We start from the raw sequence: 13,738 nt of genomic DNA, 5'->3' as shown, positions 1-13,738 counted from the left end.
TCCTAGTTCTTATGTTCTTATTAACAGATCTTCCCAATTTTTAGCAGTTAGTCACTGCCTCATCCGCTTAAAGTCAGCCTTATTCGTCTAAAATTCCGGTATCTGAAACGGGCTTTTCACTTTCAAATGCTGCACTGAATTCAATCATGTTCTGATCACTATTTGACAAATGTTCGCACACAGTTACAATACTAATTGAATTGGTCTCATTACTAAATCTAACTACCTGTCCTCTTGTTGCAACTAAGTTCTAAATAATTAAGAAAAACAACAGAAATAACTGATGTAAACATTGAAGTGATTGATGCAAAATCTAATATTTCCACCATTATCGACGACAAATTATTGCAGTAACGTTTTGTGCTAACTTCTATTTCAGGAACTGATGTGCTTCGCTTGCAACTCGGTAAAGTATCAAACTGATTTCCAGCTTATGTGATGTTTATAGTCTTGTTACGTTTTTGAACAAGGAATTGTATTCTTCGTTGTGAGGAGTTTAGCTACTCCGTGATACTGAGTACTCCCAGTAAAATACTTATAGTGGAATTAATTGGAATCAATTTAGTTCAAAATAGGGCGCTCTGCAAACCTCTTTCGCAGACGAGCCACTGTAGCCAGCAGCTAGACAGATTTTCCTACAGTTTCGAATTTGATTTAGAATTTCCAAAACAGCAGAGCAAAGACAATGCAGTGGACGGTCCACGAGGATGAGTCAACAGTACGTAATTCCTTTCTTTAATTCGGCTTCATTCGGAGGTCCTCGGCGCAGTCAGAAGCTAGATTATTCGTGAGTGTGATGGTTGCCGGGTTAAGGATGCCAAATAGTTGTTCAAGAGCGGTCTGATTCGAAAGGATGAAAGTTCGGAAATTGTGCTTCAAATCTCTATCAATGACAAGGGGGAAAAAAGAGGAATGCGTTCATGTAAGTGAAGTTTTGAAGCTGGGAAAGAAAATGTAGATCCTTAAATGTAGTAACCTTTGGATAATGCCATTCCAGAGGGAGTACATAAATAGTCAAATTATGCGAATTAACGCATGGCTGAAAAAATGGTACAAAAGGCAGGAATTAAATTCCAGAGTCTTTAGAACGACAATAAAATATTGAGAATAATCGATGGGTATAATACCACAATCATGCTTTTGCTGATGTGCAAACTGCGACTGAAGTAACCATGCATTACCCACTAATTTACAATTCTTTCTCTCCGCCAGTTTCAACGTACAAAGAAAATAAAGGTAATTTTGGGAAGAACATGCAAAAATCAATTATCAATATATTTTTGGTGTAAGTAAATAGATTTGAGATTAATAATCATCATTTCCAAAACGTTACAGAAAAGCATAGCTCTCGTCTGCCGTGTACTGATATACAAGTTAATGCTCTAGGTGTGCAAATTGTGCTGTTAGCTAATAATGAAAGAAGAATCAGCCACTGTACGGAGGAGCTTTAAACATACTTTACCTGAGTTTATTAAATGGATGAAAAATTTCAGTAACTTTTTAAAGGCAGCTTGACAGTAATTAATGAATCTTTTGCAACACAATATCGGCTGATATGACTTTTCTCTTCTAATACCTACTTGTATAGCGTTCGTTAAGTCCTCCACTAATGACAACATTTGGGCAATTGAATTCAAGCCAAAAGTTCAAAATGTAAATAAGATTCAGGCAATTTCCCCTATTTTATATGGAAAGCCAAATAGAAAGTCTCCAGTGACCATTACAAATTCTGCGTATCCGGCTGCTCCTGATGCAAACGCCAAGGAATACTTCGACATAGCAGAATCATTGTGAAATGTTAACAGTCACCACAGAAGCTGTTGTTCACTAACATTATTTTTTAATTCCTTCATGCGATATGGAGAACAGGGGCTCGCTCGGCCTGAATTTATTGCCGACCTTTCATTGAACCTGAAAAGGGAATCCAATCTACCCACTTGAGCGGATCAGAACATTAATTCAGGCAATCATTTGCTTGTGGAAAAGGTTTTGCAAATCACAATGCCACTTATAAATTGATAGCAAACAGTAGAGGAGTCAACTGAATTATTTTTTTCAGATAGTCAGGTGCTAAACTTCCACATTGACTGCAAAGTTGAATAAAAATTGCACGATCAATGCACGACCACTTGTATTGTGGTGTAAATAATGTATGCAAGAGGAAGCAGTAATAGAGGCAACCCACCAAGTTGAAAAGGTAAATGGATGCACAACTAACGAAACGATGTGGAGAGGTATACTGGAAGAGATGTAATGCGAATTTACACAAATGAGTTGGCCGGCATGGTCTTATTGTGGCAGCACTGCTGCCTGACAGCGCCAGGGAACTGAGTTCAATTCAGGCATTGGGTGTGAGAAGTTTCGGATCTATTCCCCGTGTCTTCGGGGTGCTCCGGTTTCCCCCTACTGTCAAAAGTTGTGCACGTTAGTTGGGTTAGCCCTGATAAATTGCCCCTTAGTGTCCGGAGATGTGCAGGTTATTTGAGATTACACGAAGAGGGTATGGATATCGGCTGAGGGAGGGTGCTCTTTCAGAATGTCAGTGCAGACTCGAAGGGCCAAATGGCCTCCTTCTGCACTGTATGGATTCTGTGAAACCAAGAAGCTTGTTTTATTTGCAAACGAAGTGTGATTTCAGATTTCTCTGACAACTTCATCGACCAACAAACTTCAGTTTGAACCATGTGGTGTTTCTTTCTGAAATTTGGAGCAATTCATTCATAACTGAACTAACTTGTGGCACTACCAATAATTTTCAACTTTCACAAATACATCTTACCATGTAGCACCTGGTAAAGGTTTGATAGGGCATATAGACGGTTCTGTGAAGAGTGGGACACACCTCGTTCAAACCTCCCTTCTGAAGTAACCATTCTCCACTGTCGGGATTCTCCATTTCACCGGAGGTCCAGGGTTTCCCGACGGCGTGGGGCTGTCCACAATGGGAAACCAGCTGGCGAGACGGAGAAGCCCGGGTGTTTGCTGCTCCAGAAATCTGGGGCTGGATTCTCTGGTTCTGAGGCTATATCCCCACGCCGGTGTGGGAACAATGGCATTTTATGTCAGACAAAATGGCGTAAAACGGCCACCGATCCTCCGTTTGGCTGGGGGATAGCATGCCGGCAGAGTGGAGCACCCGGTTCCAGCTGCCCATACGGCCCGGAGAATTGCCACTCCATGGCCGCGCATGCGCACGGCAAAGGCCTGCAGCGGCCGCTCGTGCACAGAGCGGAGGTATCTTGTGGACCCGGCCGCAAAATCGTGCTCCCCCTTCAGCCGGCGAACGCGCCCGGGACCAACGCCCCACAGTGCCCCCAGCCGCTGATAAATTCCCCCCTGTCCGCTGATCGCCCTACCTCTCCCCCCCCCCCCCCCCCACCCCCCCCACTCCCCCCACTCCCGCCCCCCGACTGTGGCAGCGCTGGATTCAGCCCACAGCCGCAACGCTGAGTTCCCGACGGACGAAACCACACGCAACCGACGCCGTCGGGAAGTCGGCGTGTCAGGTGCAGAGCATCGGGGGGCGGGCCTTAGGCAACGTCCTGAGACCGTCGATACGTCCCTCGATGTACGCTACGAATGCGCCGCTTTGGAGGGGCGGAGCCTCGCAAAAGCGGCGCCACCCCGGATGCTGTTGAGAACTTTGATTCTCTGGCTGATCGCCGAACACGATTTCGAAGTTGGCGACCCGAGGGTCCAGCCCGTGATGCGAGGGGAGCGAGAATCCTGCCCGCATTTGCAGTGCAATTGGGAACAATTCAAACACTCCATTGTTAATGTGTCATCTGTAATTCTGTTACAATCGTGCTTCTTTTACTTCAGATCATAAAAGAACTATAGAGGATCTAGGTAGGAGAACTTTATTCCATTAATACATATTTAAGCGAAATATTTTCTGCTCTAAGTTTTGGAAAGGACATCCCTCTGAATTGAAGTGAATCGAATCACTTCGTTGGCCTTGACTGTTTCATGTTTCATGCTCATACATTCTGTTACGTCATTGCTGTTAAACTTAAATGTGAACAAAGGTTATTGATATTGCTATTATTGGATGAATGTACAATGCATTGGTTCAGCCTATATACGGATTATTTTAAATAAATTAGTGCAGGAATTAAAACAAACAGCCTATTTTTTTTAAATGTAAAAGCAAATTACTGCGGAGGCTGGAATCTGAAACTAAACAGAAAATACGCGGCAATCTCCGCTGGTCTGGCAGCATCTGCGGAGAGAAAAGGGAGCTAATGTTTCGAGACGAAATGACTCTTTGTCAAAGGGTTGGTTGCTGAGATTGTCCAGCATTTTCTGCTTTCGTTTTTAAAATGTACCTGGCATTAATAAGCCAAATGTTCTTTCTGTATATAACAATTATTCTTAGATTCACAGAGGACGGAAGTCAATTTCTAATTGCTGAATATTCAGTAAGCCAGCATTGGGAAAATTTATTTTCCTCAAATTATAATACAGCAACTATGAATTAAAATAACTTCCATCTGTTGTATTTAGTTTTGTCATGGTAACATTGCAAAATGTCAGAGAGTAGACAAGGAAGAAGATGAAACATTTCAAGGTTGATTCGGCTTGTGGCTAATTATTAAACGCCAATTATCATGCTTTTTCTAGCTGGAAAGTATACAACGTGTTGGACCAGACAATGCTCGCATGCAGGATATTTTACTTTTGTTCGCTAACTGAGAACGCACTATTTTATCTACAATCCATTCTGAGAATCTAACCTATCAATGAGTAGCACGATTGGCCACTAGAGCCTCCGGCCTACTCCGCTATTCAAGTAGATCGTGGCCGACTTGATTGTAACCTCCTACCTACATTCCTGCATCCGCCTGATCACCTTTCGAAACTTTGTTATTTAATAATATATATAGCTCTGCATTAAATATATTCAAAGTTCTGCCTCCACTATCTTTTGAGGAAGAGAGTTCCATCGACTCAGGATCTCTCAAAAATAAACATTCCCTTTCTCATTATTTTCAATACGTGACAATTGTATCTAATAAATTACATATTTTTAATAGAGGCTGTCCACGGAAGGTTCGCGGTTGCTACCGTGTGAGGGTGGATTTTATTTTGACGAGAAGTTGTGTAGGTAGCGCCTGTGGGCACTGGGGTTTAGAGGAATGAGAAGTCGGCTTCAAATGACGTTACTGTGAAAAGCACCTAGTCGCCACATTCCGGCGCCTGTTCGGGGCGGCTGGTACAGGACCTTGTTGAAACATAGGATTCCCTCAAGGTTTGACAGGGCGGACGCTGAAAACTGGGAGAGTCTCGGACCAGAGAGCATTATTTCTGAGCAAGGTGTTGTTAATTAATCACAGAGATGAGGAACCATTTATTCTCTCAGAGAGTAATTAATCTGTGGAATCTTTTATCGCAGAGGGCAGTAGATGTTGTAATGTTAAGTGTGTTCAAGTCTGGGATAGACAGGGTTTTAAGCAGTAAAGGTATCAAGCATTTCTGGGATGAGGCGGGATATTGGAGTTGAGGGGAATCGTTTCTGATCAGTCATTATGTCATTGAATGACGGGGCAGACTTGAATTACCCTATTCTGCTCTCATGTCTTATGGTTCCTATTGTTTTAAACTGTGACACGTAGTTCTGAGTTCGTCAACAACAGGAACCATTCCCTTCAGATCCAATCTGTCGATGCAACAGAGGATCTGAAAGTATCAATTAAAGTCGCCTCTTCCTCATCTGAACTTTAGTGGATACTAATCAAATCTGCCAACATGTTATTCTAAGACAAGCCGTCTATCCCTGCTACTAACCTAATAAACATTCTCCTGGAGTGCTTCTAACTCACATGTATCTTTCGTTAAGTAAGGAAAACAATATTCCACACAATATTCCAGATGTAGTTCTATCATTGCCCGCTCCAACAATGAAACAACCTCCTCCTTCTAGATAAAATTCTTCTCAAAATAGATGAAAATATCCTGTTACCTTTCGTAAGTATTTGCTGTTGAAGCATGCTGGCCGTTGCTGCTTCATCGCTCCACCCAGATCCCTCTGAATTTCAGAGCTTTGCAATCTCTCCTAATTTAGATAATACGCTTTTTTTTATTGCTCTTGCCAAAATGGACAATTTCAAATATTACCAGATTATAGTCCACTTCCAGATCTTTACCCACTCACTTAACCTACCTGTACTAAGCACAGATCGTACACATCTATCCCGTGCTTGAAAAAAGTCAAAATGCAGTGTCCGAAATTCGGTATGATTCTGCGCTTAGACAAGGTTTGCAAAATAAATTCACTCCACTAACAATTAGGCTGACAAACAATTTAGCATCATCATTCGTACTCGCAGTGTGGTGCATTTTCGTTAAAGAGAAGCTACATATATTGATACACATGGATCTGTTTTTTTGCAGGCAGAAATAATGTACACACCCAGCGCACCTTTTTAAGCAAAAGAAAATTTACAACAGAATTTTGCTGATTGACTCCTCATGGCAATGCCTTGACCAAACTGGGTCGTGCTTCTTGGTTTAAGTTTCAAAATATTCCAGGCAATTAACCGTCAGTCATCAGGACCGTGAATTCTGCATCGCAACGCCTCCACCCATCAGTTCACTTTCCAACCAATCAGCACTCTATTCTTCAAAAGTGTAGATTATTGTTTTTGCCTTATATTTTATTGGTGCGCTGCTCAATGCAAGGTGAAAACCTTCATGTGTCCCTTTTTTCAGCAATACTACCCGTAACCACATGTTACCACCTATGTACTCTTCAAAAAATAATTTCCGAGCTATCTTCGTTGCATCAGCAAATGTAGCCACTTCATTTCAATAATTTATATAAAAGGTATAAGGATAAGGCACGCACTGGTCCCTGTGGCATACCACGCGTTACAAGCTTGCTAGCTTGCCCATTTTCTTGCCATGCCAATATGTTAGTCCTGCACCATGAGCTCTAATTGGCTGCACTAACCTTTGATGTGGCACTTATAAAATATCTTCTATAAACCTAAGGACAGTAAAATCACAGGTTCGCCTTTATCCACATGGACAATAAAATGGATGGCAATCAGTCATCAAAATTGAATGCTGGCAGAGCTGGTACCATCTGGAAGCCCAAAATGGCCAGGCGTGTCTTAAAGTCAATGGAGAACGTCAGTTCCCTTTTCCATGCGATCTGGCGGTATCTCTGCAGAGAGAATAACAGAGTTAACATATCGGGTCCAAAATCATTCTTCTACGGATAATCAGGGAGAGCAATGTTCTAAAGGAATGTCATGTTGAACTTGACATATTCGCTGTGTTTCTCTCTCCGCAGATGCGGCACAGCTCCAGCGTTTTCCAAGCACTTCCTGCTTTCATTTCAGATTCCCAGCATCCACAAAGTTTTATTTTTATACCTTCAACACTTCATAGATATAATTAGAGTTTTTTCCTCAGTTCTTTGCAAATCCATCGAATTTCAAATTTGCACCAAGTAGCGTGCGCCTAACCTAGAGGACATTTTAGGATTATAGACAGGCTGGCATTACATACTTTATTGTAGCCTATTGATCAGGAAGGCAGCACTGGAATCATGATGGTGTTGAATGACTTACGAAAACCAAAAAATACACTAAAGTATAAATACCATACACCTTCATGGATGGGTGGAGAACACAACAACTCCATGTGCCAATTCTTCTTCATATGTAAAGCATCAGTTCAATTGCAATTGTTTGCTGTCAATTGACGTTCATGTGGATGGCACACGAATACGGTGAGTACAGTTGGAGGATTTGGCAATGATCTCAATAGGATTCGGAAATGCGGCAGTTCAATATTTTAAAGATAGTGAGACAAAGGAGACTAGGTTGGAAAATGCTGGCAAAACAGTTGAAAGAAAGCAATAACGTTTCGCGGATTTGCAAAAACGGACCATTCTTCCAAATATATAAGTTTAGTCTTGTCAGTAATAACTGTGAACTCAGTCATAGCATGCATTTAGAAGTCTACTCAACGTCTGTCTTCACCGTTTTACAGTCAGAAATCGTTGATTTTTATTGTATTTACCCCGTTATTTGATTGAAACTCGTAACAGAGTAGGATGTCATCAGCCACTACCGCACTTAGTGTTTGCCAGATCAACTTAAAATTAATTTTGTTTCTTTTTGTGCGTCGTTGGTTCCGAAATGGAAAATTATTTTTCCAAGAAACAAGAGAGTAACAATTACTGCCAAATATTGAATTGCTCTCCACAAGCTAAATACTTCGGAAAGTGACGATCGTTCACGAATAAGGAAAAGAAAAACATCGGTTATATATGTTCTTGCCTATTTCACCTGGGGATATGAACAACTAACCGGTGGAATCCTAAAACAAATAAGATAATGAATCAGCATGAGCTGTGATTTTCAAACGGCTCATCAATCTTACACAATAAATAATTTTAATCAATGGCACGGTTTTGGTCGGCTCTATGAGCCTTTACATCCAAATGTTCACTATTGTAAAAGTCTGATCCAATCATGTATATGCAAAATACTGCTGGTGCAAAGTAAAAATGTAAATGTCGCCATAGTCCCGTAGGATCATGGACTCACATTTGAGAGCTGACTGGTGGTGATTTAACATGAGGGTCACCACACATCCGGCGAGTAGAAAGTTTGAGTAGTCGAACCCTTCATCGATAACTTCGGCCCCTTACCGGAATTTAAACTCGCTCTGTTAGCGTCACTGCGCACCACGAACCAGCCGCCCAGCGAAATGAACTAACCGGCCCCCAGATGCAAAGTGCTTGAATTTAAAACAGTCAATGCTCGAAGTACTCGCCGGTTCAGGGAGCAGCTGATGGTTGTGATGGAAGGTCATTGACCTCAAACTTCCAACCGTTTATTTTTTAATCACTGAACATTCTGCGTGACTGGCTAAGTGTTTGCGTAGTAAAAACTAACATACGTCAGAATTATGAAACATGGACTGCGCAACCGGGGTGGGGGGGGGGGGTGGGAGAGATAAATGGGGAAACCACAAAAGAAGAGGAAGGGTGCTGAAACCAATGGGGGCGGGGAGGAAGGGGGAATATCAAAGACCGATCCAGAGGGTAGCAAAATTTACGTACAGTTAGTCAAATGAAGGACAAAACAAACCTCTCTGTAAAACAAATCAAATTAGGGCGGGCAAGAAAAATGTAATGTATATAAGTAACAACTGTTTATAAATATGAGAAAAGCCAATAAAAATATTTTTTTGTGAAAGAATTATGAAACACATATTCAGCGATAATATTTGCCGTTTTAATTATTTCTCGTAGAAACTCAGCTCAGAACTACAGTAGCAGGTAAGAGAAATTAAAAGGCGTTTCTTCTTCAGACATCCTGCCTCCCCTGACCCAACGACATCGTGCCTTCCATCCCAAATGCTGAAAGCGCTGAGATTTGCTTTAACTGGATGCGTTGCGTGATTGAATACATGCACGTGAAATCAGCACAAGTGGATAGGCATTTAATTAATAACGAGAAAGAAGGGACTGACAGTCGTCGTGCTGAGTGATGTCCGGGTGAAAAACATATGCACAGTCAGGAACCAGACTGAAGCCCATTTCCAGATATTTCTAAACACGCTCAATGTTCAATTATATTCAGCAATTAGAATTGAATTTTGGATAGGGCCATATAGAGTTGCCTCCGAGCTAATGTGTAATTTCGATCATGTAATGAGAGTAGATGATTCCTTCCCTTTGTCAATAGACAGATAAATCGATTAGCTACGATGTTTATGACCTTGCCAACCCTACCCTTCGAAAGAGAAGTTGCCTTCCTCGCTTTAACAATTTCACAGGTTAATCAAGTGTCCCCTCGAACTCCCAAAATTCATCAGCGCCCGGCTTTAACACAAATTCTGGATGGATTGCAGGATATAACGAAGTCTGTTATGACCTACAGTGGTGCACATACGGCAACTTCCCCCAAGTTGCATTCACACTATCGTGATCTTCCTGATCAACTTACATCCATCAGTTCCAATGTTCCCGGAATCAATTGCAGTACACTGAAATTAGTTAGTTAAAATAATTAACGGAGAAATGTTGAATAACATGAATTTGGTGCAATAAGTACGAACTGGTCATTCATAAATATGTCCTCATTGTAATCCGTTGTTCAAATTTTATTTGACCTGTGTAATCAAAGAAGGCACAAACTTCGATCTGCGTTAGGTAAAATCAATATCAGATGAAAGAAGTCCATATATTCTAAATAAAGTTAGCACTTGAGAAAGATTTATTCTTGCTGAATTGCTGAGCAGATGTAGGCAAGGAACTTACATTGTGAGTGTAATATTTAATCCGCCAGAGTACTTCATTGACACATCAGCAATTTCGACTCAGGAATTGGATATATAATTCCGTGGGCTGTGGATTATAGAATGTTGAGGTGGTTGGGTGCATGATGACATCAAAATTTTCCTCCAAAACTTCTCCATCGCCTGGCTCCTATCTCTTTTATTCCCGTTAGCCAGAAGATGTCCTGGAATAGCATCTTCGCCGTCACCTCAATTGTTATCCCTGTTATTTCCCCAAGAATAAATCACCCATTCCTGAAGAGCTCGCCCACATGATGAGCCGACATATCCAAAACACAGCGCCAGACTTCACATGCGTGCTGAGAAGGCACACGACTACCTCACCAGAAAGTCTCAAGAAACCTCTACTGTCTCTAACTCATCAGGCTGCCTGTACATTGCCCTGTCGCAGATTAGCAGAACGTTCAATAGACGAGAAACCATTGTGTGCGGTTACGTCTGCTTAGCTTACGACTCAATTTCTCTCCCTATCAACGATCTCAAGCTGAGTCAGACATTTCAGACGCATGGCGATATATTTGACCTGAGATCAGCTCTGACCACGTATCGAAGTAATGAAAAATATCGCTTAATGTCACCTCCATGACGTCGCCTGACTCAGCCCTTTTCTCAGCTTAACTTCTGCTGAAACACGACATTAAGCCTGAGAAACGTGTTGACTTGACGACCCCATTGCGCTGCCGCTTGGTCACCCAGATTCAACTTTGTAAGAGCTTTCGCATTTCTAACATGACCTTCCGTGTTGTAACTCTTTCCAATACCTTTACCTATCTGCCCTGAACGTGTTTGCCTACATTTGTTCATGTTAATTCATTCATGTCCTCCCTTGTCCTATGCCGGCAATTTTGATCTCGACCCACACTACTCAGGATAGCAACCGCGATTCTAATTCTTCATTCATTAATACTCGTTCCTACAGCTGTTGAGACTCAAAGTCGCAGCATTCGCGTTCTAACCAGTTCTGCATGTCTGCTCATTCCCACCTTTAAAACTCGCCTTAAATGTTAGCTAGTTAATCAGGTGTTTTGGCTTGACCCTGAAGTCGCGTTGTGCTGCACGCCGTCAAAAATGCTTCATACGACTCTTGTGACGCGCCTTGAAACATTTGGCTACGTTTGTAACGTTGCTCCTTTGTCGTAGTTTGGTACAAGCGTGAGGACGGAGCATTTTGCCCCGAAATTTATTGGACTGGCGGGATTCCTTGGAGTTGACTAATCAAAGTTGATATATATAGAAATAACTCAACAGCCATCAGCTCTTACCTTCAGAAAAAATGAGGGTGAAAATGATCTATCAATACTAACTTTGAAATTTAGAAAGGGATTTCTAGGACAAGAGGAGAAATTAATTTTCCACTTGTAGTCAATTGGGGACAATAAGTACTTGATACTTGCTAATACATTCATTACAAGTCTCAGAAAATTGTCCAGGCTGGGGGATTATTACCATGTTAACTTCATACCGAACGATGTGTGAAATAAATAAATATGATTGCACGCCTTTCTTCGAGAGAAAGAAATAGCAGGACATTTAGGTAGGGTGCGACGACGTCCTGTGTTCGGAGACTGATTCGGTCCATTAACACTGGCACAAACAAGTTGAGCCGAATGTCCTTTTCCTGTCCAGTACATTTTCCATAATTCCATGTAAAATTCTTTCGTACTGCTTGGAATTGAATTATATATTTAATTTGTAATAAAATATTTTTCAAAACTTCCACTGAAAACGCTCCCAGAATTTTTAAAGGAGTAAGGGTTCGTGTTGCAATGTTTTTAATAAAACAGAAGAGAGTACAGTGTAGTCTGGTCATTGAGAATCTGCTTGATATTTTTGAAAATTTAAATTTTCTCTGCCTTATAACCTGACTGGCAAAGGAAAAGTTACACAACACTATGAAACAGAACAAGTTTCAAATCGAATAAAATGTGAGGTTATGAAGTGTTCAAAGAAAATGTCGTCGAATTGGATTCAGTTAGAGTAAAACTCTTGGTCATCTTACACCAACTGATCGGTTCACATCTTTTGCATAAAGAAAAGTTACTAGAAATTCTAACAGGTATCCAAGCAGTAAGTTGACGCGAAATCATATCAAGTTAAGCGAGACTTGAAGCAATATATCGAGCAATTACGTAAGACAGTTTTCGTTGCGAACTTTGGCTTCCATTATCCTCACGATTATGATGCAATGACGTGTAAAATTTACTTTGATGGGGGCTACCTACCGAACCAAGCTCGAGTCCCAGGCTAGCCACACGGAACCCCGCCGATTATGGCAAGGTCTACAAGAAATAACTGGCTACAAGATGAAGCTATGTAAAATAGCCGGCTTCAACGCACCGCTCCCTGATGAAGTTAACGCATTCTATGTCTGCTTTGATCATGAAGTCAGTGAGATCACGTCCGCCACGCCAGAAGCCTCGGATGAACTTGTATCGGAGGCCACCATTGCAGATGTCAGAGCAGCTTTATCTTTTTTGTTAATATATTTATTAAAGTTTTTTACCAACACAATTTTTCCCCTTACACGCAATAACCCCCACCCCCACCCCCCACCCCCGAAACAAAATAATACGAAATCGCAGTGAGCAAGATATACACATTGCAAAATGGTATATTTACATAGCTTTATACACTGGCTCTCTCCCGCATGTGCCAGTTTCCCCCACCCTTCATGTTATCTCCTGCTCCTCCATCCCCCCCAAGCAATCCCCCCCCCCACCCTAGGGTTGCTGCTGCTGCTGACCAACCTTCCTCTAACGCTCCGCGACATAGTCTAGGAACGGTTGCCACCGCCTGTCGAACCCCTGCGCAGACCTTCTCAAGGCAAACTTAATCCTCTCCAGCTTTATGAACCCGTTTATCCAGGCCTCCACGCTGGGAGGGGGGGGGGGGGCTTCGCCTCCTTCCACATTAGCAAGATCCTTCGCTGGGCTACTAGGGACGCAAAGGCCAGAATGCCGGCCTCTTTCGCCTCCTGCATTCCCGGCTCGTCCACTACTCCAAATATTGCTAGCCCCCAGCTTGGCTTGACCCGGACTTTCACCACCTGAGATACCGCTCCCGCCACTCCTCTCCAGAAACCCTTCAGTGCCGGGCATGACCAAAATATGTGGACATGGTTCACCGGACTCCCTGAACACCTTCCACATCTGTCCTCTACCCCAAAGAACGTACTCAACCTCGCCCCGTCAAGTGCGCTCTGTGAACCACCTTAAATTGTATCAGGCTGAGCCTGGCACATGAGGAGGAGGAATTAAGCCTACCCAGGGCATCAGTCCACAAACCTTCCTCGATCTCCTCCCCCAGCTCCTCCTCCATTTACCCTTCAACTCTTCTGCGAGCACTTCCCCCTCTTCTTTCATCCCTTAGTTTATTGCCGAAACCTTGCCCTCCCCGACCCATACACCCGAGATCACCC

General features: G+C 42.4%; 1 protein-coding gene across 1 annotated transcript in view; it reads left to right on the top strand.

Moving 5' to 3' along the window:
- LOC140389103 (uncharacterized) overlaps positions 1-13,738 on the top strand; it is a 383,180-nt gene that overhangs the window by 242,534 nt on the left and 126,908 nt on the right. Inside the window, exons 42-45 of the mRNA XM_072473262.1 lie at positions 380-406; positions 1,213-1,236; positions 3,823-3,849; positions 9,272-9,298. Of these exons, the coding sequence (XP_072329363.1) occupies positions 380-406; positions 1,213-1,236; positions 3,823-3,849; positions 9,272-9,298 (105 nt within the window). The remainder of the gene's footprint in view (positions 1-379; positions 407-1,212; positions 1,237-3,822; positions 3,850-9,271; positions 9,299-13,738) is intronic.

This window comes from Scyliorhinus torazame, chromosome 14, assembly GCF_047496885.1.
Source record: "Scyliorhinus torazame isolate Kashiwa2021f chromosome 14, sScyTor2.1, whole genome shotgun sequence".
NCBI lineage: Eukaryota > Metazoa > Chordata > Chondrichthyes > Carcharhiniformes > Scyliorhinidae > Scyliorhinus > Scyliorhinus torazame.
The sequence above is the reverse complement of the archived record's forward strand: the minus strand, read 5'-3'. Positions and strand labels throughout refer to the sequence as shown.